The sequence below is a fragment of the Saimiri boliviensis genome, chromosome 4, assembly GCF_048565385.1.
Source record: "Saimiri boliviensis isolate mSaiBol1 chromosome 4, mSaiBol1.pri, whole genome shotgun sequence".
Classification (NCBI taxonomy): domain Eukaryota; kingdom Metazoa; phylum Chordata; class Mammalia; order Primates; family Cebidae; genus Saimiri; species Saimiri boliviensis.
Window position 1 is genome coordinate 138,781,009 of NC_133452.1, and position 19,954 is coordinate 138,800,962.

Consider the following 19,954-nt stretch of genomic DNA (forward strand, 5'->3'; position numbering starts at 1 on the left):
CAGAATCGGCGCGCGCCCAGCTGGAGGTGCGCTCTCCTGGCGCCATGCGCGGCGGGTCGCCAAAGACGCAGGGACCCCAACCCGAACGCGGCAGATCCCAGCTTTCGCGCTGGACCCGGGGTTCGCCCGTCCGGCTCCGGTTCTCGGCTTGCAAAGTCCCGCTCCCCAGTCCAACCCCCTGCCCGCTGCAGGCCTCGCCGCCCTTCACTGCCCCGCCCCAGGCCACGCCCCAGGCCTCCAGGCCCCTCCTTTCAAGTTCTATAAAGTTCCTCTTTCCCACCTCGCACTCTCAGTTTCACCGCTTGATCTTGGGACCCGCCGCTGCCCTCAGCTCCGAGTCCCGGGCGAGGTAAGGCCTGGAGTCGGGCAGGAAGAGGGGTGTAAGGCTGATAACGGAGAGGATCTGGAGCACGAGCCAGAGGTTCGATCCCCAGGGCAACGCAGGACACCCCGGCTCTGGAGCGGGAAAGGAGCGCGCCCAGTCCTGGAGCTCCGACTCCCACCCCATCTGCGCAGAGCCCGGAGCGCTGGTGCGGGCTCCGAGGCCCGCCTCCCGAAGCGCTGCCCGAGCCTCCGCACCTGCACTCCTTGCTCCCGCGGCCCCGCCACTCGCCCGCTCCCGAGGTCGCTACACGCTGGACGGGATGAGCTAACCGGACTGTTGGGGCCCCAGGAGTGGCTGAGGCGGGGCCGTCCAAGGCACCCACACAGGACGGCACACTTGCCTGCAAGGAACAGCCCCGACCCCGTGGACCCCAATCCCAGGCTACTTCCCCTGCTCTTAGCTTTTAAGGGGCCCCAACTCATCGCGGCCTCCAGTGCGGCGCTCACCCGCTGGCGGAGGAGGAGGAGCTCCACATCTGGGTCACTCCGAGCCTTGCGTGCGATGGCCTAGCCGGCCTGGAGCGGTCCCTGCCGTCCAGGCAGCTGGCGTTGCCCTCTCCCGCGCACTCACTGCCTCCGCCTCCCGGGCCTGCTCTGTGGTCGGGCGGACGCTCTGCGCGCGGAATCCTTTGCTACTGGGCTACAGCCCCCGCTGGCCGCCACTGGTTGTTTGCAGGGCCCAATTAATTCCCGCTAGGTGGGCAGGGATAGGGGTCCTATTTGGGACGAAGGGTCGGGATGCAAGCAGACAAAGCGGAAGGTGGAGGAACCTGGTATTGCGCCCCTGGAACGCCTGGCCGCAGGCTGGGTCCCCCGAGGAGGGGGAGTGGAGACCGCCAGGGGAGTGGAAACTGACACAGTCGCGGGGAAGGGGCGGGAAACTACTTGGGAGTGGGCGAAGAGAAGCGAGGCTGCAAGTGAGTGCGTACGGAGGGCCAGAAGGGACGGCGGCTGGGAGATGGGGAGAGTGTGCAAAGCCAGTGGCGCGCGTCAGGAGCCCTTGGGCTGCCAGTGAGTTACCGGAGTGGAGAGGGGAGCAGGCGGGTGGGGGCCTTCGCGGGGCGGCGCTTGGAAGGCGGACGACTGTGCCGACCCATGGGATGCGCCTGGGCCAGCCGCGAAGGTGCCTTGTCCAGGGGGCCTTGGCGAGCCTGACAAGGCACGCGCGCGCTTCGCAGCCTCAAAGACACCAGGGCCTCGTGGTCTCTGCCACAGGGGATCCGGGACGGGGTGCCCGGAGCTCTGTGCCTCGTGGCTGAAGGGCAGCTCTCCTCCCCGCAGCACAGCTCAGTGCACAGCAGAGAAGAGCGGGCAAAGGACCCCGGGCGAGGGCGCGGACCGCACGCGGGGCATGAACTTGGAGGGCGGAGGCCGAGGCGGAGAGTTCGTCATGAGCGCGGTGAGCTGCGGCAACGGGAAGCTCCGCCAGTGGTTGATCGACCAGATCGACAGCGGCAAGTACCCAGGGCTGGTGTGGGAGAACGAGGAGAAGAGCATCTTCCGCATCCCCTGGAAGCACGCGGGCAAGCAGGACTACAACCGCGAGGAGGACGCCGCGCTCTTCAAGGTCTCCGGCCCCGGGAGCCCTCGGGGGCGCGGCGGGGAGGGCCCAGAGAGCCCGGGGTTCCCGGCGCTGAATCCGCGGCGAGCCCAGGGAACTGCGCGGGGCGGACAGGCGGGCGGCGGGAGCGTCAGTTGGCATCGCCCACAGCCATGGGAGGAAAGGAGGCCTCAGGTCTTAGGGTGCACTGGCCGGGAGCCGGGTCCCAGTCCTGAGAGCGTGGCGACTGCAGGGAGACTCCTGGAGGCTCGGCCCGGGGAAGGGCGATCAGAAGCCTGAGGGTTCTCGGTTGTTCGTCTCTGTGTTCCCGTTTCCACGCAAGCCTCCCACCCTGCCTCCGGATCCGGGTCTGCCTCCTTCATCAATGGGTCTCCCTGTCTCTCTCGGTGCGTCCCGCGCTGCTGCGGCTGTCTCTGTTTCTCTTTCGCAGCTTTCTCTCTGAGTCTTTCTCTCTGCATGTTTTTCCTGAGGTCAGCCTCTCTTCACTCTCCTGCTAACTCTTTTCGGGTGCTCCCATTTCTGTGTCTTTCTCTGTGTGTGTGTGTCTCTGTCTCTTTCCAAGTCTCTCTGGAAACATCCCCCACATCGCTCTGAAACTCCAGCCTCTCTCTGGATCTGTCTCCCTTGCCATTTGTGTGAGTGCACACACGTGTGTACAACTGTTTTCCCCCAAGGCAGTTTACCCAGAGAACTGTGCGTCTGGGCCCAGCCCCCACCTGCGGGCAGAGCAAGGGAAGGGGACTTCCTCCGGGAATTTGGTTTGAATTTGCTCTACGGTGCCTCAGCTGCGTGGCCATCCAGATGTCTCCTGTGGGTGGCAGCTCACACCACAGCTGTTCTTAGTCCTAGGCAAGCTCACCTCAGACACTGAGGAGGGTGGGTAGAGCCCCCTCCAGGAACCTCCGCATCTCACTCTACCTTTTATAAACACCCAGAAAATGTGTATCTTCAACGTGGCAGTTATAAGGTCCAAGATGGAAAATAATTTTCCTAGGGGATACCTGGGGTCTTTCCATTTGCATTTTGAGCAGCAGTGTAAATCTGAAGGACCTATGTACCATTCTTTCTTTTAGAAATACAGTTTCAAGATTCTTTGCAAAATATCTGTATTTTGGTTGTGCATGGTGGCTGACACCTGTAACCCCAGCACTTTGGGAAGATGAGGTGGAAGGATCCCTTGAGGCCAGGAGTTCCAGACTAGCCTGTGCAACATAGTGAGACCCTGTCTCTGCAATAAATAAATAAATAAACAAAAATAGCTAGGCTATTTTAGGTGGTAGTGAGCACCTCTAGGCCCAGGGCCCAGTTACGGCTGAGGTAGGAGGATCCCTAGAATCCAGGAGATGGAGGCTGCAGTGAGCTATGATCATGCCACTGCACTGTAGCCTGGGCAACACAGCAGGACGCTGTCTCTGAAAAGAAAACACACACACACACACACACACAGATCCGTATTTTGACTTTTCATTCTCTTCATTCTTGACTGCTAGGCTTGGGCACTATTTAAAGGAAAGTTCCGAGAAGGCATCGACAAGCCAGACCCTCCTACCTGGAAAACACGTTTACGATGTGCTCTCAACAAGAGCAATGACTTTGAGGAACTGGTTGAGCGGAGCCAGCTGGACATCTCAGACCCGTACAAAGTGTACAGGATTGTTCCTGAAGGAGCCAAAAAAGGTAGGGGTTTTCCTGAATTAGGGTCACACAACAGAGGCAGCCAGATCCTTGAGGCCCCTTAACTTCATTCTGAGCATCACTTTCTAGCTTTCCTTTTGTACTGCCTGACTGCCTTCTGCCTCACAGTCAAGCTCAGCCTCCTTGCCTGAGTTATGTGGGTCACAAGCTGAAATTCCTGTGGTGTTTAGCATAGGAGAATTAATCACACTGTACACCTCAACATATGTGTGTGTGTGTGTGTGTGTGTGTGCATTGAATATGTGTTTTCTAGTTACTCTTAAAGGAAAATAAAAACCTGGATAACTTGTTAAAGCTTTACTTATCTTAGAGTCTTCGATGAGTAACTATTTTGCAGAAGAGGAGTAATGAGTTACTATTCATGGTAAAAAAAAACTGTCAACTTTTAAAGTGTAACATGGTCAGCTGAGGTGCTTATTAAAAGTAAGCTTCCTGGACCCCTCTTTTCATGATTCTGACCAGTGTGTCTGGAAGAAAGCCCAGGAATCGGCATCTCAAACAAATCCTTCAGGTGACCTCACTTGGGAAGCATCTAGCTGGTGGGGTCCTTCATGTCATGAGGCACATTCACATGCTGTCTGTCATGTATTCCTCTGCCTGTCCTATACAATGAAGACCTTGTGGAAAAAATCAGTGCAATGGCATGAACAGATAGCTTCCCAAGGGAGCTGCTGAAAATTACCTTATTTGTCAACACCGTGTTATGCATTCTAAGAATTAAATGCTTAGGTATTTTTACAAGATTTGACGTTTAGTTAGGTCAGTTCCTGTTTTTACTTTGTGCCATTTCCCTTTTCCCCAAACACATAGGAGCCAAGCAGCTCACCCTGGAGGACCCGCAGATGTCCATGAGTCACCCCTACACCATGACAGCACCTTACCCCTCGCTTCCAGCCCAGGTATGGTGGAGGGCACTGGACACCCTGAGGGCGAGGCTGTGTGGACCAGCTGCCCACACAGCTGGAGAATTACAGCAGCCCAGACAGCAGAACTTGCCATTTGCTATGGCTAGTCCAACAGCCCAGCAAAATCCCAGGTGGCCGAATGAATGCCTCACTTTCCACAGGGCGCTGCTGTTGGTGTAGGTTTTAAGTAGGGGAGGATCGGGTGTGTCTGCCTGTTGGAATATGCTTCTCAGGTCTTCTGGGAAACAGACCTTTTGTGGAAGTTGAAGATTTTGGAAGTAGTGCCTTATCATGTGAAACCACAGGGCAGCTGATCTCTTCAGGCTTTCTTGACGTGAATGACAGCTTTGTTTCATCCACTTTGGTGGGTAGAGGAAGGCAAATTCCCCTGTGGTACTTTTGGTGCCGAATTTAGCCATATGATGAAGCTTTACATAAAACAGGACAACAGTGTCTCCATTGTCCTTTTTGACCCTCTGTGGGTGTTTCCACCTAGTGTGATGAACGATTCATTCCAGTCTTTTCTGATGATAAAATGCTTCAGCTGTCAGCCTGATAAGGGATTCCCTAAGGAGTTTGCAGGGTATAAGAGCACCCCCGTCTCAGTGCCAGAGTGCTTTTCATCTCACGCTCTTCTGTGCTCCTTTAGCAGGTTCACAACTACGTGATGCCACCCCTTGACCGAAGCTGGAGAGACTATGTCCCCGATCAGCCGCACCCGGAAATCCCGTACCAATGTCCCGTCACATTTGGACACCGTGGTCACCACTGGCAAGGCCCAGCTTGTGAAAATGGTAAGGGAGACACCAGGGCAGAAGAAACAGAAGAACTAATCTGACTGTGGGCCATGGTGAATACTGGTTTGTCCCAGGCAGCACCAAAGCTCTTTCCCCTTCTTGGAGGCTGCGTGTGCAGCTCAGGTGAGAGGAGGATTTTCTCAGTCCTGTGGGATGATGGCATCCCAGAGCCAAGTTTAAGCTCAGGATTCATGCCAGACAATGCCCTTCATGGGGTCTTATTTAAACACCACAGAAATCATTCCAGGCAGTGGAAAACAGCCCCCTTTTTATATATATAGAGGAGATTGTGGAAGCTCATAGTAAGTAGGGATGCTGGGAGATTTTTGAGCTGGTATATTTCTCTTGAATAGTGGTGTGTTCATTGTTATTTTTGGTATTAGAGGCAATACTAAAAATGGAATGCAAAAATACCATGGAAAACACATAAAATGTCTCTACAGGTGCTTACCTATGGTTGGGACCCAGAGAAACTTGCTGATTCTGGATTAGATGTGGTCCCCTGCCCTCCGGAGTTCCCCAGACATCAAAATGAGCTTCCTCAGCTGGAGCACATATTAGCTAGGTGCAGTGAGAATCTTGCAATGCTGTGCTCCATGCTGCATAACTCAGGCTTTCAGAACTTTTGAGTTAGTTACTTAAATAGGAGTTCTGAGATGGGTCAACATGTTGAACCCTTTGAATGTTTTAGCAATATTTGTTCCTTCGCAATTTGGCCTTTTTTCTAGTCATATTCAGGCTATCCGTGGCTGCAGGTAGTGAAGAGGTATATTTAATGTTTGTATTGAGGGGCATGTTCACAAAAAAGCTCAGAATTCAGTTGTGCTAGCTTTCTCAGTGGGATTTGCAGCAAGGGTTGGTGTCCAATATGGTAGTGGAGGAATCGGCTCACATAAAACTAGTTTTTGAAATTCAGACTTGTGTTCAGTGCTCTGGCTCTATGGGAAAGAGGCGATGCTTAGAAATGTGCAGAATGATGGAATAGGTGGAGACATGTCTTGCAGCATTGGAAACACTAAAAGAAGCGGCAGCAGAATAAGGTGTTCTGTGCTATGTTCTTCCTCTGTTCATGTTTCACACATTGTTGTCTTCTGGACCATGGTTCAGTCTTCTCTCTAACCCACAAGAGGCAAGAAAAATACACATAGTCTAAACAATTTGTTCATTTTTAATCGGGCTCTTTGGCACAAACTCATGTAGACCTGAGCTCTCAGCTTTCTTGTGAACCCGCTGTGTGAACAAGGATAAATCACATCATCTGTCTCTGAGCCCCAGTCTCCCTGTTGATCAGTTACAGAGAGAGCGCTCCGAGTTTCCTCCCAAAGCTGCACTCGGGCTCATTTCTTCCTCAGCTTTGGTTTTCCAGCTGGTCTCTGGCTCATCTTTGCCTCACAAGAGTGCGCCTTGCTAATTGTTTATGCTGAGCGTGGGTGGGAAGGTGATTGGGCGCCAGCCCCTTCCTTCCCAGTCTTCACATACTCCCCAGGAAGCCCTGCATTGCGTCGGACTCTCTGTCTAGACATCATCTGATTTTTATTTGCAAATGCAGGTTGCCAGGTGACAGGAACCTTTTATGCTTGTGCCCCACCTGAGTCCCAGGCTCCTGGAATCCCCACAGAGCCAAGCATAAGGTCTGCCGAAGCCTTGGCGCTCTCAGGTGAGTGCAGGGTTTGGTTCTGGATTCACCGCAGGAGGCCAGCCTCTGCTGTCAGCTCTGTCATCTTTGGGCGGATTCGATGGGACTTTAGACATTTGCTTTGCTCCCCCTGGGGTCTGGAGTTGATGTAGATGCATCCTGTGCATGAGGTCACCAGAATGAATTAGGAGCAACATTGGAAAACTTAGCAATGAGAAGCCAGCTTGTGGTTCTGCTGGCAGTTTCAGCCACTGGCTTGAATGGAGTCATTTCAGCTTCTTCTCTGGCACCTCTCCAAATTTCTAGGAATGTACACACACTCCAGTTTCCTTTACCAAGGACCCCTCTTCAGCCAATATTCTCACATTGTGAAACAATTGCTTCGAAGTGTAGAAGGGCATCTCATTTTGAGAAGCTGATCATTCTTCCAGGTTCAGCCACAAACAAGTCCTCCTTCCCTGCTCCCTGGGGACCTTAGCTCTGGTCCCTCATCTCTATAACATTGATATGCCTCAAAGTAATACTTACTTTGATCTTCCGCTGAACTTTAATATAGGTTGCAAACAAATATGGAATCAATCTGATTTTTAGTTTTATTTAAAAAAAATTCCCGCACCATGGAGATCTTACCTATTATAAGGAAGGCACCTTTAAGCTTGCCAAGCATATGTGCCATATGTATACTTACTTTTTAGATAGTATTTTAGATTGCTTTTAAATGGGACTTGCATTCATATTAAAAACAGATAGCTTAAGGTTTGCAATTCTTATCTTGCCCTCTGGCATCTTTAAAAATCAGTGATGAAAAATACTAACTAAATGCTGAGGGTCTCAGGGAGATGAGGGTTGTGACACTGGTTGCTCACAGGTGAGCTGGAGTTTCACCTGCCAGCCCTTTTGAGTTTTGAATGAGGCTTGCACCTTATTTTCTGAGCTGCTCATGAGTAACTGAGGATGCCCATTGGGAGGAGGTGCTTCTGAGCAGGAAGGCTTGTGTTTGTTTTTAGAAACTTTCAAACCCTTTTCTTGAATACCTAAGACTTGTGTGGGTGCTTGAAGAGTAGGAAATAAACAGCTATTTATATCTCTGCAACCTCGTGATTTCTGATGACATTAAACGAAATGAAACCTGCCCCGAGAATCACCTCGAATGGCCAACACCCACTCTCTTTGGGGCGCACTGTCTGATTCGTTCTCAGCCAGTATGTGGAAGCAGAGAATTGAGACTGTGATGTCGGTTAAGTCTCAAAACCTGCTATTGAGGAATAAGAGAGTTTTGTGGGTTTCTTTTTTTTTTTTTTTTGGTATGCATAATACAGATTAATTATCAGCCTTGAGCACATATATTAGAGAACTGTGATTCCCGTTGATGTTGGGGTCCCGCACATTCACCAGTGGCAGCCGCCTTCTGCCTGCGCTGCTCCCCTGCAGGCCAGCCAAGGAGCTTGTGCAAACCTAGCTTGGTTCTTTCAGCTCATGGGCCCTGTTTCAAGGAGGTTTCTGAAATCAGCAAAACGTTTGTAAATGGATTCATCTTGTTTAAAGTTTCAGAGAGCACAGTTTTAGAGTTCTTTTCAAACTTAAGCACAAAGCCCAGTGGCAATTTCACCAGACCTTACGTGAACTTTTAGAGTATTTTTTCTCATTGATTTCTTTCTTCTCACAAGAATTGACTTTGTGATAAAAACAGCACATAGCTGATGTAGAAAACTAATTTAAAAATCAGAAAAACAAAAATGAAAGATGAAAACATCACATTCTACCACCCCCAAATCACCATTAAAGCCTTAATGATTACTCTTTAATATGTATATGTGGATGTGTTTATATATAAATTATATAGACATATATAATTGAGCATCTCATTATATATGTAATTTATATATATGTACACACACTTAGGTTTTTACCTAAATGATATCATGTTATTACTTCGGGGAACTTTCAGGTGTGTGGACATACTTGCTTCCCTTCTGAAACACTTACGTTTTTTGCTAGCAGAAATTAAACTTAGGGTTCATTTCCTCCAAAGTGAAAACCAATTTGCATAAAGATTAATTTTCGTTCCATGACACATGACTTATATGTCATCACCACTGTCATCATTCACAAATAAGACTTAGTTCTTAATAGTGATGCTCTCTGAGTTCAACTTATTTTTCAAGAAAAAATAATGAAAGATACACTCCTCCCTTAAAAAAAAGAGTCTTTGGCTACATGTATTTGAGATATGCTGGCTTAGACAAGTTAAATGGGTTTCTTCCCGCGGGACTTCACTAAGTGTTGACCAAGCTCGAGCTGCCTATGGCTCTCTGGGGGACACAAGGGCGCACTGCATTTCCCAGGCCTCCTTGATGCCGGAACCTTGTGCTCCTCCATGGAGCCTGTGGGACACTAGAGTTCCACCACAGGTGCTTGGCTCTGTGGAGCCACTGGCCTTGAGGCGGTGTCTTTGGCCCCCAGCACTGACTCCGGATCCCTGTGTTTGCAGACTGCCGGCTGCACATTTGCTTGTACTACCGGGAAATCCTCGTGAAGGAGCTCACCACGTCCAGCCCCGAGGGCTGCCGGATCTCCCACGGACACACATACGACCCCAGCAACCTGGACCAGGTCCTGTTCCCCTACCCAGAGGACAATAGCCAGAGGAAAAACATTGAGAAGCTGCTGAGCCACCTGGAGAGGGGTGTGGTCCTCTGGATGGCCCCCGACGGGCTCTATGCAAAAAGACTGTGCCAGAGCAGGATCTACTGGGACGGACCCCTGGCGCTGTGCAACGACCGGCCCAACAAACTGGAGAGAGACCAGACCTGCAAGCTCTTTGACACGCAGCAGTTTTTGTCAGGTAAGGCACCTCATTATCTATTAGAATAGAGGTGGTGATGGCCCGCCTACCATGGGGGTCAGAAATAACAGGGTCCCTCCCACCCTAGGCTGAAGTCTTCCTCCTGTGGACTCTGGCGCCCACTGGCCTTGACCCCAGTAGAAATCTGTCTGGCTCTGTTGTGGGCAGAGAGTCCGGAGCAGATGGTACAGGTGGACTGTGGCTCAGGCTGTACCTTTGCAATTCTGGTTTTCAACAAACAGTCACACCTCTTTAACACAATTCCATTATGCTGCACTATGATCTCAACAAACATGTCTGCTGATGTGATGGCGCTTTCCAGGTTCCCAGATTAACCGTAAAGGTTAGAAGCATAGTGTTAACATTCTTGGCGAGATGTGTCACCCTCAGGCAGGTGCTGCCCCACGAGTGGGATGGAGGGTGGAGTGGACTGAACTGATTTTGCACTGGGGAGGTTCCAGGAGAGTGCTTTGAGTTGGCTCTGTGATATGAACATTTCAAAGCATATTTTTCAGAACTAGTGAGTTTTATTTTCCTACTTTGGATTTTATGACAATTCCATAAGCCTCTGGCTGGCTTCTGTGACACCCCTGGCCCTGTCATGCAGGGTGCTCTGGAGGCTTCGTGGAGTTGTTGAGGTGGAGGGAGCCTCCCGGGTGGAAGGGAGCTGTTTACCCGCCACCTCACCGCTGGCTCTTCCTCTCTCTTTTCCTAGCCCTGTCTCTTCCTGAACCCCTTCACAAACTCCTGTGTCTTTGATTTTTCACATGCCTCCCCGTTTCCTGAATGTGCTTCTTCATTCAACTGATTTAAAATAAAAATACGATGCATCTATGTGCTCTGGCACTGTTGACATGTACTCATACTTTTACGTGTAAGTGGCCCATCTTTTTGTAAACTTATCCAAATTATCTTTTGGTGCCCACAGCAAATAGGTCCCTAGATAACTAAGCTTCAGGCCAGGTGTGTTGGCTCATGCCTGTAATCTCAGCACCTTGGGAGGCCAAGGTGGGCAGAGCATTTGAGGCCAGGAGTTTGAGACCAGCCTGGCCAACATGGAAGAACCCTGTCTCTACCATTAAAAAAAACACAAAACCCAACAAAACAAAAATCAGGAGGCTGAGGCACAAGAATCGCTTGAACCTAGGAGGCAGAGGTTGCAGTGAGCTGAGATGGCACCACTGTGCTCCAGTTTGTGGGACAGGGCCAGACTCTGTCAAAAAAAAAAAAAAAAAAAAAAAAAAAGCAAAGAGAAAAGATAACCAAGCTTCACAGAGGCTGACAATAGAAAGAGGGAGAATTGTGCTAGTTCCCTGAGGCGGTGGCAGGTGTCTCATTCTCAGTGGCAGAAGCATCCCCAAGACCCAGCTAGGGCGGTCCCATCCTTCTTGGGGTTGAGCATAGTGTTCATGGGGGACCAAGGAACTTGAAGGGCAACTATGGGGACCCCCAACAGCATCTCCTCTGTCTGCTTTGGGATCTGGAAGAGCTCACATGGGACAGGAAGACTGAAGTCCAGTGGGTCTGGATTTCTGAAGACTCTGGACATTGGTGCCTCACAGGGTGGGGGCTTTCTAATGAAGGTGTCACAAGGAACTGGCACTGACTTCTCTGAGTGCCTCTTGCAAGGTGTTTTTAGGGAAGTAGAGCCTCCATGGTGACTAAGCCACTAAGTGCTGGAAGGTGCACTTTGAGTCACAGGTGCACTGCGTGAGAGACAGCACAGGCAGGGCGGACGCCTGTGAGTCCTTCGGCTGCGAACTCACATGCCTAGAACTTACTATTAATCTGTGAGCAAGAGCTAGTCTTGGCTTTTATTCCCTCTCTGTAACCAAGGGCTGTGCTCTTTGCCCACTGCAACCTCTCACCTCTGCAACCTCTCACCTCAAAGTGTTCACTGAGGTTTAAGGAGGATGCTGTGAACGTAAAAACTGCAGCTGTGCCCACCAGCTTCTGCATAATTAAGCATTCCCATCAAACGCTCTCATGTTATCTAGGGTTGGAGGCACGCCTTTTCAGAGAATTGTGCCAGCTCTCCACTCTGATTAGCCTGTGTAGGTGTAGTCTCAGATCATGGCGAGTGTGAATGTATTTTACACATTCTGACTAAGTCGTTTGGGTTTGATTTGAATTCTGGAAAAAAAAAAAAGCAGGAAGTCAAGTAGTTCTGTGAGTTAGCTAGAAACTTGTGTTCAGTTGAAGGACAGTGGAGATCTCTGATATCTCCCCATTCAGGGTCTGCACAGGCACTAGGGACAGCCCCCTGGGTGTGGCCTGAGGATGTGTATCTGATAAGGACGCATCTGTTCTGCGAAGCTTTAGCGGCTCCTGTGTTAAATTGTTTCTTTTGTGGGCATGACCTCTTACTGTAGGTACAGGCAGAAGATTCATCTTGTGTACAGGGGAGGCGGCATGGGCTTAAAGTAACGGGGTGAGCGCACGCTTTTCCAACAATGTTCCAGTCCATTTCGTATATTTCGGGTAGGCGTGATGGCTTCGGGATACATATGTATATATCCACAAGGGGGAGGTGGGGCAGGGGCTGCCCCGCTTCCCTACTCGTGTCAAGTGACTATTCTGTCCCTGGAGACAGGCAAGAAGTCGGCTCAGAGTTGCACAGCTCAGGGCTTAGGCACAGCCACGGTAGGACTGGTAGGACACAGCTGCCGATGGCTGGTGCTCAGTCACCACGTTGACGTTACGTATTTTCTGTGATGCCTGAGTTACATAGATGTCTGCAGTAGCTCAGATACTGGGCTCTGTAGTGATGGGATGAGGTTTTAAAATGATCCTGGGATGTCAAAACATTCTGATTTTTTAAGTGAAAATCTGCCTGTGGCATAAATTGTTCTTTTGTCATTACGTGACTATGTTTCTTGCTCTTTCTCTCCCAACTTCACTGCGGTCTGCTACCTTTTGAATCTTCATGGGTCCAATGCTGTAAAGCAGTCTCCTTAAGCTGTCGACTAGTTCCCCTCGAAGAATCGAGGGAGACCAAGGGCCCTGGGGGAAAAGCAGCCATATGAACGCATACATGCTATTTTGTATGTGGAGTGTTCACATCGGGAGCCCTACTTGGGGAAATAAAGAGTGCTCATTTCTCTTGCAGTGTTCAGAATCACAGTAAGCTCTTACTTCCTGTTTAATCTGGTGTGTTTGGTGATAAGGGTTTCTGAACATGGTGTTTTTCTTGTGGGCTTCTGCAGAGCTGCAAGCATTTGCTCACCACGGCCGCTCCCTGCCGAGATTCCAGGTGACTCTGTGCTTTGGAGAGGAGTTTCCAGACCCTCAGAGGCAAAGAAAGCTCATCACAGCTCACGTGAGTCCTCAGTTACGCTCGTACTATGCATAGAGGCTTCCTGTTCTTTACAAAGAGCAGAGTCTCATTTAGTAAAGTCCCAAGTGAAAAGTAAATGTCAAATGACCTGGAAGAATAAGCGCAACCCTTAATGTAGTGAGGAAGGAAGCGTGGTCCAGCGAGCAGCAGTATGGGGACCCATGTGCTCCTCCCAGACTTGAGATCTATTCATCAAAGAACCAGGGAAGACAGCCCCAATGGAGGGTCCCACTTTCCCCATCTTTTTTTATTTTTCAGGAAAGTTGTCATATTTCCTTTTTATAGGGATTGAAAAAGAGTGATGGTAAAAGCTGCCCTTTAAAATTCTCCATGTTAAGATTGCTTGAAGAATGCTATCTAGCTAGTGGATCTTCAATCAGTGGAAAAGTTTTTCCCAAATGGGAAGCTGTCCATTCCTTGGAGGCCTTTTTTAGGTCTCTGGAGATGTGTCCTAGCACCTCTTTTATTTCTGGAATTTTAGAAATTATTTAATTATTGGGTATATTATATTTCAAAGACGCTAAATCATTCAAGGAATTCAGGTAGCTCAGAGTCTCATGATGTTCTCTGGCTTAGTTCAAGATGGGTTCAACCGTGGCAAGTCACGCTGAAGGTTTAGGGTTAGGAATAGGGTTAGGATTTGAGTTCGAGTTTTCTTTTTTATGAGAAAATGTTTCTGTAGATAAGATGAAGCATTGCTTTGCCATACAAAACAGAATCTTTAACCCTTAAGACTTTTGAATTTGAAAACTTCACATTGCTACAAACTTGCAATTGTTATTAATTGGCTTGGATAGTGAGCAATACCAGATAAACTTACACCCCGTCGCATCAAAATTCCCATCAGATTCTAGGTTTGATGTTATTTCTCATTGAGAACTGAAATGAAATATGATTTAATCTGGAACTTACAACCCTCCCCTTCTTGATTTTAAAAACAAAGACCAACCAACCAATATATAATCCCATAGACTAGGCGTCCCCAAACTACGGTCCGCGGGCCGCATGCAGCCCCCTGAGGCCATTTATCCGCCCCCCCCCCCGCCCCCCGGCCGCACTTCAGGAAGGGGCACCTCTTTCATTGGTGGTCAGTGAGAGGAGCACAGTATGTGGCGGCCCTCCAATGATCTGAGGGACAGTGAACTGGCCCCCTGTGTAAAAAGTTTGGGGACGCCTGCCATAGACTCAGGAGTTTTCTCACGAGTTCTCTCCAGTGATTGACTTAATAATTGATATGATTGTTGAAATAATAACTGATACGTTGTTAACAATAGGAATTGCCAAATGACTGAATAATCTTGGCATTGATAAGCAGCATTTAAGAAGCTGATGATCAGCTGCCACATCAGTCCAATTTTAAGGGTGACTTGGATGCAAGTTCCAGTCCCCTAAGTGAGGCAAAGATGGATCCCAAGACGATCCCTCATCCTAAAGACAAGGCTGTGTGGTCCATAAAATGAATAAACACACTTGAACACCTATGAGTTCCACTTTGAAAAATTATTAATTCATTTCAGATACTTACATAGGAGTTTTGTTTAGGTCGTTATATATAAAATACAAACTCTAATAGCATGATTGACAGAGAGCATTCAGCTTGCCTTAGATGCTGTCAATTCAGGAAAAGCTGAACATCAAGGTGTTTAGTTCTGTTTTGTTTTGTTTTATTTGGTAAATGTGATCCATGCTAATAACCAGACAGGATAAATTTTAGCCCAATTAACTTCTCTTTTCCCACAATGGTAGTAGTGTTGTTGTTGAACTTCACTTTTTCTTTTATCTCTGGTTTAGAATTATACAGATTACCTAGAAAGCAAATCATTCAGGATGAGTTCTTTGTTTCTTTCAAACTGCAGTTGTGGAAAAACAAAATCATTGGCCTAGATGACCCTGCAGATGACCTCAGACTTCCTTTTAATTTGATCACTTGATTTGATTCAGTTTTACTGAAATGTACATTTTAAGTGGCAGTTGATTTGAAAGTAGCAGCTTTAACCCAGAATTAAGTAGCTTGGGCTGCTTCTTTACAGGCTGAACTATGGAAGGACTAACAAAAAATTCCGTCTTTAGATGGCTCCAAATATGACGTGTTTTGATGTATTCTAGCACATAACTTTGGGCTTCCTATTACTGTCTCCTTAGGATCTGAGTGCTATTTAATAGTGAGCCAGTTGCAGGATATCTCAGTAACATCTTTTTAAAATCTCTTATTAAAGGTAGAACCTCTGCTAGCCAGACAACTGTATTATTTTGCTCAGCAAAACAGTGGACATTTCCTGAGGGGCTACGATTTACCGGAACACATCAGCAGTCCAGAGGATTACCACAGATCTGTCCGCCATTCCTCCATTCAAGAATGAAAAACATCAAGCAAATGTTTTTTTTTTTCTTTTTTTTTTTCCTTTTCTTCTTCTTTTCTTTCTTTCTTTTTAAAAAATTTTTTTTTTCACAAGGTCTTGCTCTATTGCCCAGACTAGAATGCAGTGGCATGATCTCGGGTCACTGCAACCTCTGCCTCCCAGGTTCAAGAGAGTCTCCTGCCTCAGCCTCCCTGGTAGCTGAGATTACAGGTGTGAGCCACCGCCACTGCACCAGCCCAAGGCAAATGATTTTCATTGTAAATATTTGACTTTGGTGAAAGCACGTAATTGACTTCCCTATTGCTTTTTTAAGGAACTCAGAAGTGAAGATTTCAGTTCAGCAGTTGAGGAGAATTGCTGAAAGACATGTATGAAAAATCAGTGACATCTGATTGGCAGATGAGCTTATTCCAAATGCAAAGGTGGTTTTGCGTTTCTGGTGTTCCATAGACTGCCATCACTGGTGATCACTGTGAAAATTGACCAAGTGCTGTTTACATTTACTTCAATGTCCTCTTAAATCTCAACTTGTTGCAGATTAGGTCTTGCTGGAAGACTGAGCAAACTTGCCTTTCAGTATCGACCACTGGCTAGTGTGATGACTGCTCGTAGGTATATCTGTACCATTTCTCAGGGAAGTAAGGTGTAAATTGAAGAAGACTCGCCTGCAAAAGAAATGTATCAATGTATGTAGGAGCTGTAGTTCTTGTGGAAGTCGCTTGCTGAGTGGAGGAAACGCAATTTTTGATGGAAGCTGTGCCTGTAGCTGCGGGGAGGCCCATTCCCCACCTGCCAGAAGTTTCCTGGTATGAGCCACTCTGCCTTGCTGTCTCACATTGGCTTTCTCTCCTTGGCCTTCCCTGGGAGCCAGCGAGTAAACTTCCGATTATTTCCTTGAGCCAAAAAACACAGGGCTACTCTGGAACGAGGCAGTTTTGTCTTACAATCAGGTGATGGTTAACTTTTCTTGTTTCTTTGTTTTTTTTTCTGTCTCTCATTCTTTAGAAATGCAAAAATTCTTCTCCTAAAGAAGAAATTAAGGAATCAATATCTTAATACTTGGACTGTCCATGTACTAAGCCCTTTGTTCTTCTGCTAAACCCTTCTGTCCACATACTAAGTTATTTGTTTCCCTCCTCTGAGCCACTCCCCTCTGTTTGTTTGGCTGTCCAGTGTCAGCCATGGCGACACTAAAGGAGGAGGAGGAGCCGGGGACTCCCAGGCTGGAGAGCAGAACAAGGCCAGGACCCGCCACGTGAAGCAGGATGGAAGCTGACTGCGGAACTGCACATTCAGTGGGCTGTTTCTGCTTATTTCATCTCTTCTGTGCTTCCTCCTGCCAATTATAGTTTGACAGGGCCTTAAAATTACTGGCCTTTTTCCAAATGCATTTATTTATAGAATCCCAAAGACCTCCACTTGCTTAAGTAAACCTGATCACTTAAATTTTTGTGGTTTTGAGAAAGGACAGCAGTGTAGACTGGGGCATCACCTCCAGGGTGCTTCTCATACTGCAGGGTATTTACTCTTCCTCCCAGCATCAGCAGAAGATTGCAGAGCTCTCAAATGTGTGCTCCTGCTCATCTAATCAATAATTTAGATTCATTCAACAAGCACATAGTAAGCGCCTACATTACACAGGTTTCAGCCTTTATCAGGCTTAATGAGTATGAAACACTGACACATCATTTTTTAATGTTTAAAACGGGTTTCTAATATTAAAGTCATAATGTATCAACTACAGAAAATACAAACAGTAGAGAAGAACAAAAAATAAAAAGCATTCTCCTTTTTTCCCAGCCCAAATTCTCCTCTCTAAAAATGTCCACAAAAAAAGTGGTGTTTATTCTTCTAACACATTTCACTTTTCTGTAAAGATACATAAACTTAAAAAGAAAACCTCACGGTGTCATCTTGCACACACTGGCATGCAGTGCTCTTTGTAGCTGACAGTGAAGATTTACCTCGTTCTGCTCAGAGGCCTTGCTGCGGAGCTCTGCTACCACCTACTCAGTAGATTTTGACATTTCATGAGCCGCACAACGCAGATATGTATTGGGCAGCAGACTGTGTTTCGTGAACTGCAGTGTTGTATACATCTTATAGATGCACAGTATTTTGGGGTATATTATCCTAAGTGAAGGTAAAGATATTAGGAACTGCTGTTTCACGGGGCCCTTGCCTGTGACCCTCTTCGCTGAAGAGTATTGAACCCCACGTGGCACTTCAAAGAAGCTCTCTTGGAAGTCTGTCCCAGGAGCATCCATCCTGTCCTCTTAATTCTCCAGCGGATGCTCCATTTCAGTTGTTTTGTGACTTCTTCTTCTTCTTTCTATTACACTGCTTTAACAGCAGAGCTGAATTTTCTGGAAAATGCTGGTTGGCTGGGGCTACTACCTCTTATCTTTATGTCTATGTGACTGTTAACTTTAAAAAAAAAAATTGAGTGATCTAGCATATGACCTAGGGAATGAACTAGATATGAAATGCTCAGGGTTGGAAAGCCTAGCACTTGTCTCAGCACTCTGCAAAGGAAAGGATTCCTCATTCCTTGTCTTGATAAAGTGGAATTGGCAAACCAGAATTTAGTTTGGACTCAGTGGACAACGCTTTTGAAGAGTCTGGGGACTGGTTATGTTAAAGAGCATTGGGGCACATGGAAAAAATGTATGTGTCTCCCAGGTGCATTTCTTGGTTTATGTCTTTTTCTTGAGATTTTGTATAATTAGGAAAACCTCAAGCAGTAATTAATATCTCCTGGAACACTATAGAGAACCAAATGACTGACTCATTTACAACTAAAACCTTGGAAGCCCCTCAATCCCCAGTGGAACAGGACAGTTAGTCACTCTTCAGAAAACCCAGCTAATCTATTGGGTATGAGCTAAAAAGAGACTGGTCCATGGTGAGAAATGAGCAGCCCTTCCCAAGGGCAGGTAGGTGTTTGTTCGAAAAAGATGGTCTTTGGGCTAGGATATACATGCAGCTAGCCCCAGGGGTGGAATAACTCTGGGAGTCTTGGGTGCTCGCACCTCCCACCATTGTAGATGCTCCACCAGGAAAGACCACTTTGTGTATGCCCGTGTCAGTTACCTTTTTGGTAACAATTCAGATATAGTGTAAACTTCCTCTCATTGTTCTCAGGTCACATGCCCCCACTTCCTCACAGGTGAAAGTGTTTTCTGAAAGTGATGGGATTGCTTAACGTCTTTATTTGTATTCCATATCTCCCCAAATCATCTGTGGCTGGCAGCCTCTGTCTGAACGGTGCATGAAGGCTGTCCGACCGTACACACCATTTTGCAGGTTACTTTTTACATGCCCCATTTTTGAGACTGATCCTCAATGTAGGTGGATCTCCCTGAGATCCTGATAGTCTGTTACATGAATGCCGTAAAGGTCAGTTTTCCTGGTATTTATTTTCACAGCTTTGAGGACTATGCATAAGAAGTGTAGCCGAAGTAGAGGGCATGAGAGAGAAGGGCCAGGCCAGCAGGCCAACCCTCCTCCAGTGAAATTCCTATGTTGCTTCAAACTCTGAGCTAGATGGGACTTAACAGGCAATGGGGTCTGCTTCCCTCTCCTCAGCATCCCGTGCCCCTGACTTTCTGCTGCGTGAACTACCGTTATGTAGGACCCAAGAGGCCCCCAACTGAAAGTGAATTTGCCGTCCTGAATCTGTGTGTTGCTGAGATTTGTAGGAAAGGATGCTTCACACACTAGACGGAGCATGCTGTGCCGCCATTGGTATATGTCGTGAATTTTTATGTAAATTGTTTTGCAAAGCAAATTGATATGTTTGATAAATTTATGTTTTTAAGTAAATAAAAACTTTTAAAAACTTGTTTTGCAGAGTGTGTGTGTGTGTGTTTGTGTGTGTATTACTAAACATACATCCTGATAGCTTTCAAAGCACTTTCTCCTGCCGTTACATTCTTTTTTTTTTTTTTTTAATTGTATTTTGGCTCTGGGGTACATGCGCATGTCCTGTATCCTGCAGGACTGTTGCCTAGGTACATACATGCCATGGTCAGTGAGGCTGCTATACGTGTCCCTGATCAGATCTCAAAGTGTTCAGCTTGTTAAACAATACAGACAAACGCTGATCAAGTGCCAGGCAGTTCTTCCCACACAGGAGGGTCTGTGAGTAATCATCTTGCTATCCCATTGGCACCTCCCTCCTTTTCCTTTACCTGTGTTTTAAAATGTTTAGGGCTTTCAAGGAAGTTGTTTTGAATGTTTTCTTTTGTTTGGATTCAAAGCTCCTCTCATTTTTGACATTGCTAAAAAAGACAGGATGTAGGTTAACTAGCATTCTGAATGTGAAAACTGAATGGAAAACTGTGGATAAAGAGAATAGGGTTTAGATGGAAGCCCTGGGGATCTGTATGTCTGCTGTTAACCTTGGTTCCAAACTCTTCCTCTCTCTGAGCA

General features: G+C 47.5%; 1 protein-coding gene across 3 annotated transcripts; it reads left to right on the plus strand.

The window, feature by feature from the left end:
- The first annotated feature begins 296 nt into the window (after positions 1-296).
- IRF4 (interferon regulatory factor 4) lies at positions 297-18,248 on the plus strand. Of its 3 annotated transcripts, none has more exons than XM_074398376.1 (9): positions 297-349; positions 1,666-1,951; positions 3,436-3,622; positions 4,451-4,539; positions 5,195-5,339; positions 6,892-6,999; positions 9,470-9,823; positions 13,030-13,142; positions 15,377-18,248. In XM_074398376.1, exons 2-9 carry the CDS (start codon positions 1,736-1,738, stop codon positions 15,518-15,520), a joined length of 1,356 nt encoding a protein of 451 aa, XP_074254477.1. In that variant the 5' UTR covers positions 297-349; positions 1,666-1,735; the 3' UTR covers positions 15,521-18,248. The 3 variants fall into 3 exon arrangements, with proteins under 3 accessions (XP_074254477.1, XP_010336404.1, XP_074254478.1); XM_010338102.3 differs by having other exon boundaries at positions 5,198-5,339; XM_074398377.1 differs by lacking the exon at positions 6,892-6,999.
- The last annotated feature ends 1,706 nt before the right edge of the window (positions 18,249-19,954 follow it).

What these genes read in the sequence shown, in the direction of transcription:
- IRF4 (XM_074398376.1), top strand. Translation starts at nt 1,736, where the DNA reads ATGAACTTGGAGGGCGGAGGCCGAGGCGGAGAGTTCGTCATGAGCGCG. An exon ending in AGGACGCCGCGCTCTTCAAG is followed by an intron (nt 1,952 to 3,435) that starts GTCTCCGGCCCC and finishes CTTGACTGCTAG; the next exon opens with GCTTGGGCACTATTTAAAGG. An exon ending in CGAAGCCTTGGCGCTCTCAG is followed by an intron (nt 7,000 to 9,469) that starts GTGAGTGCAGGG and finishes CTGTGTTTGCAG; the next exon opens with ACTGCCGGCTGCACATTTGC.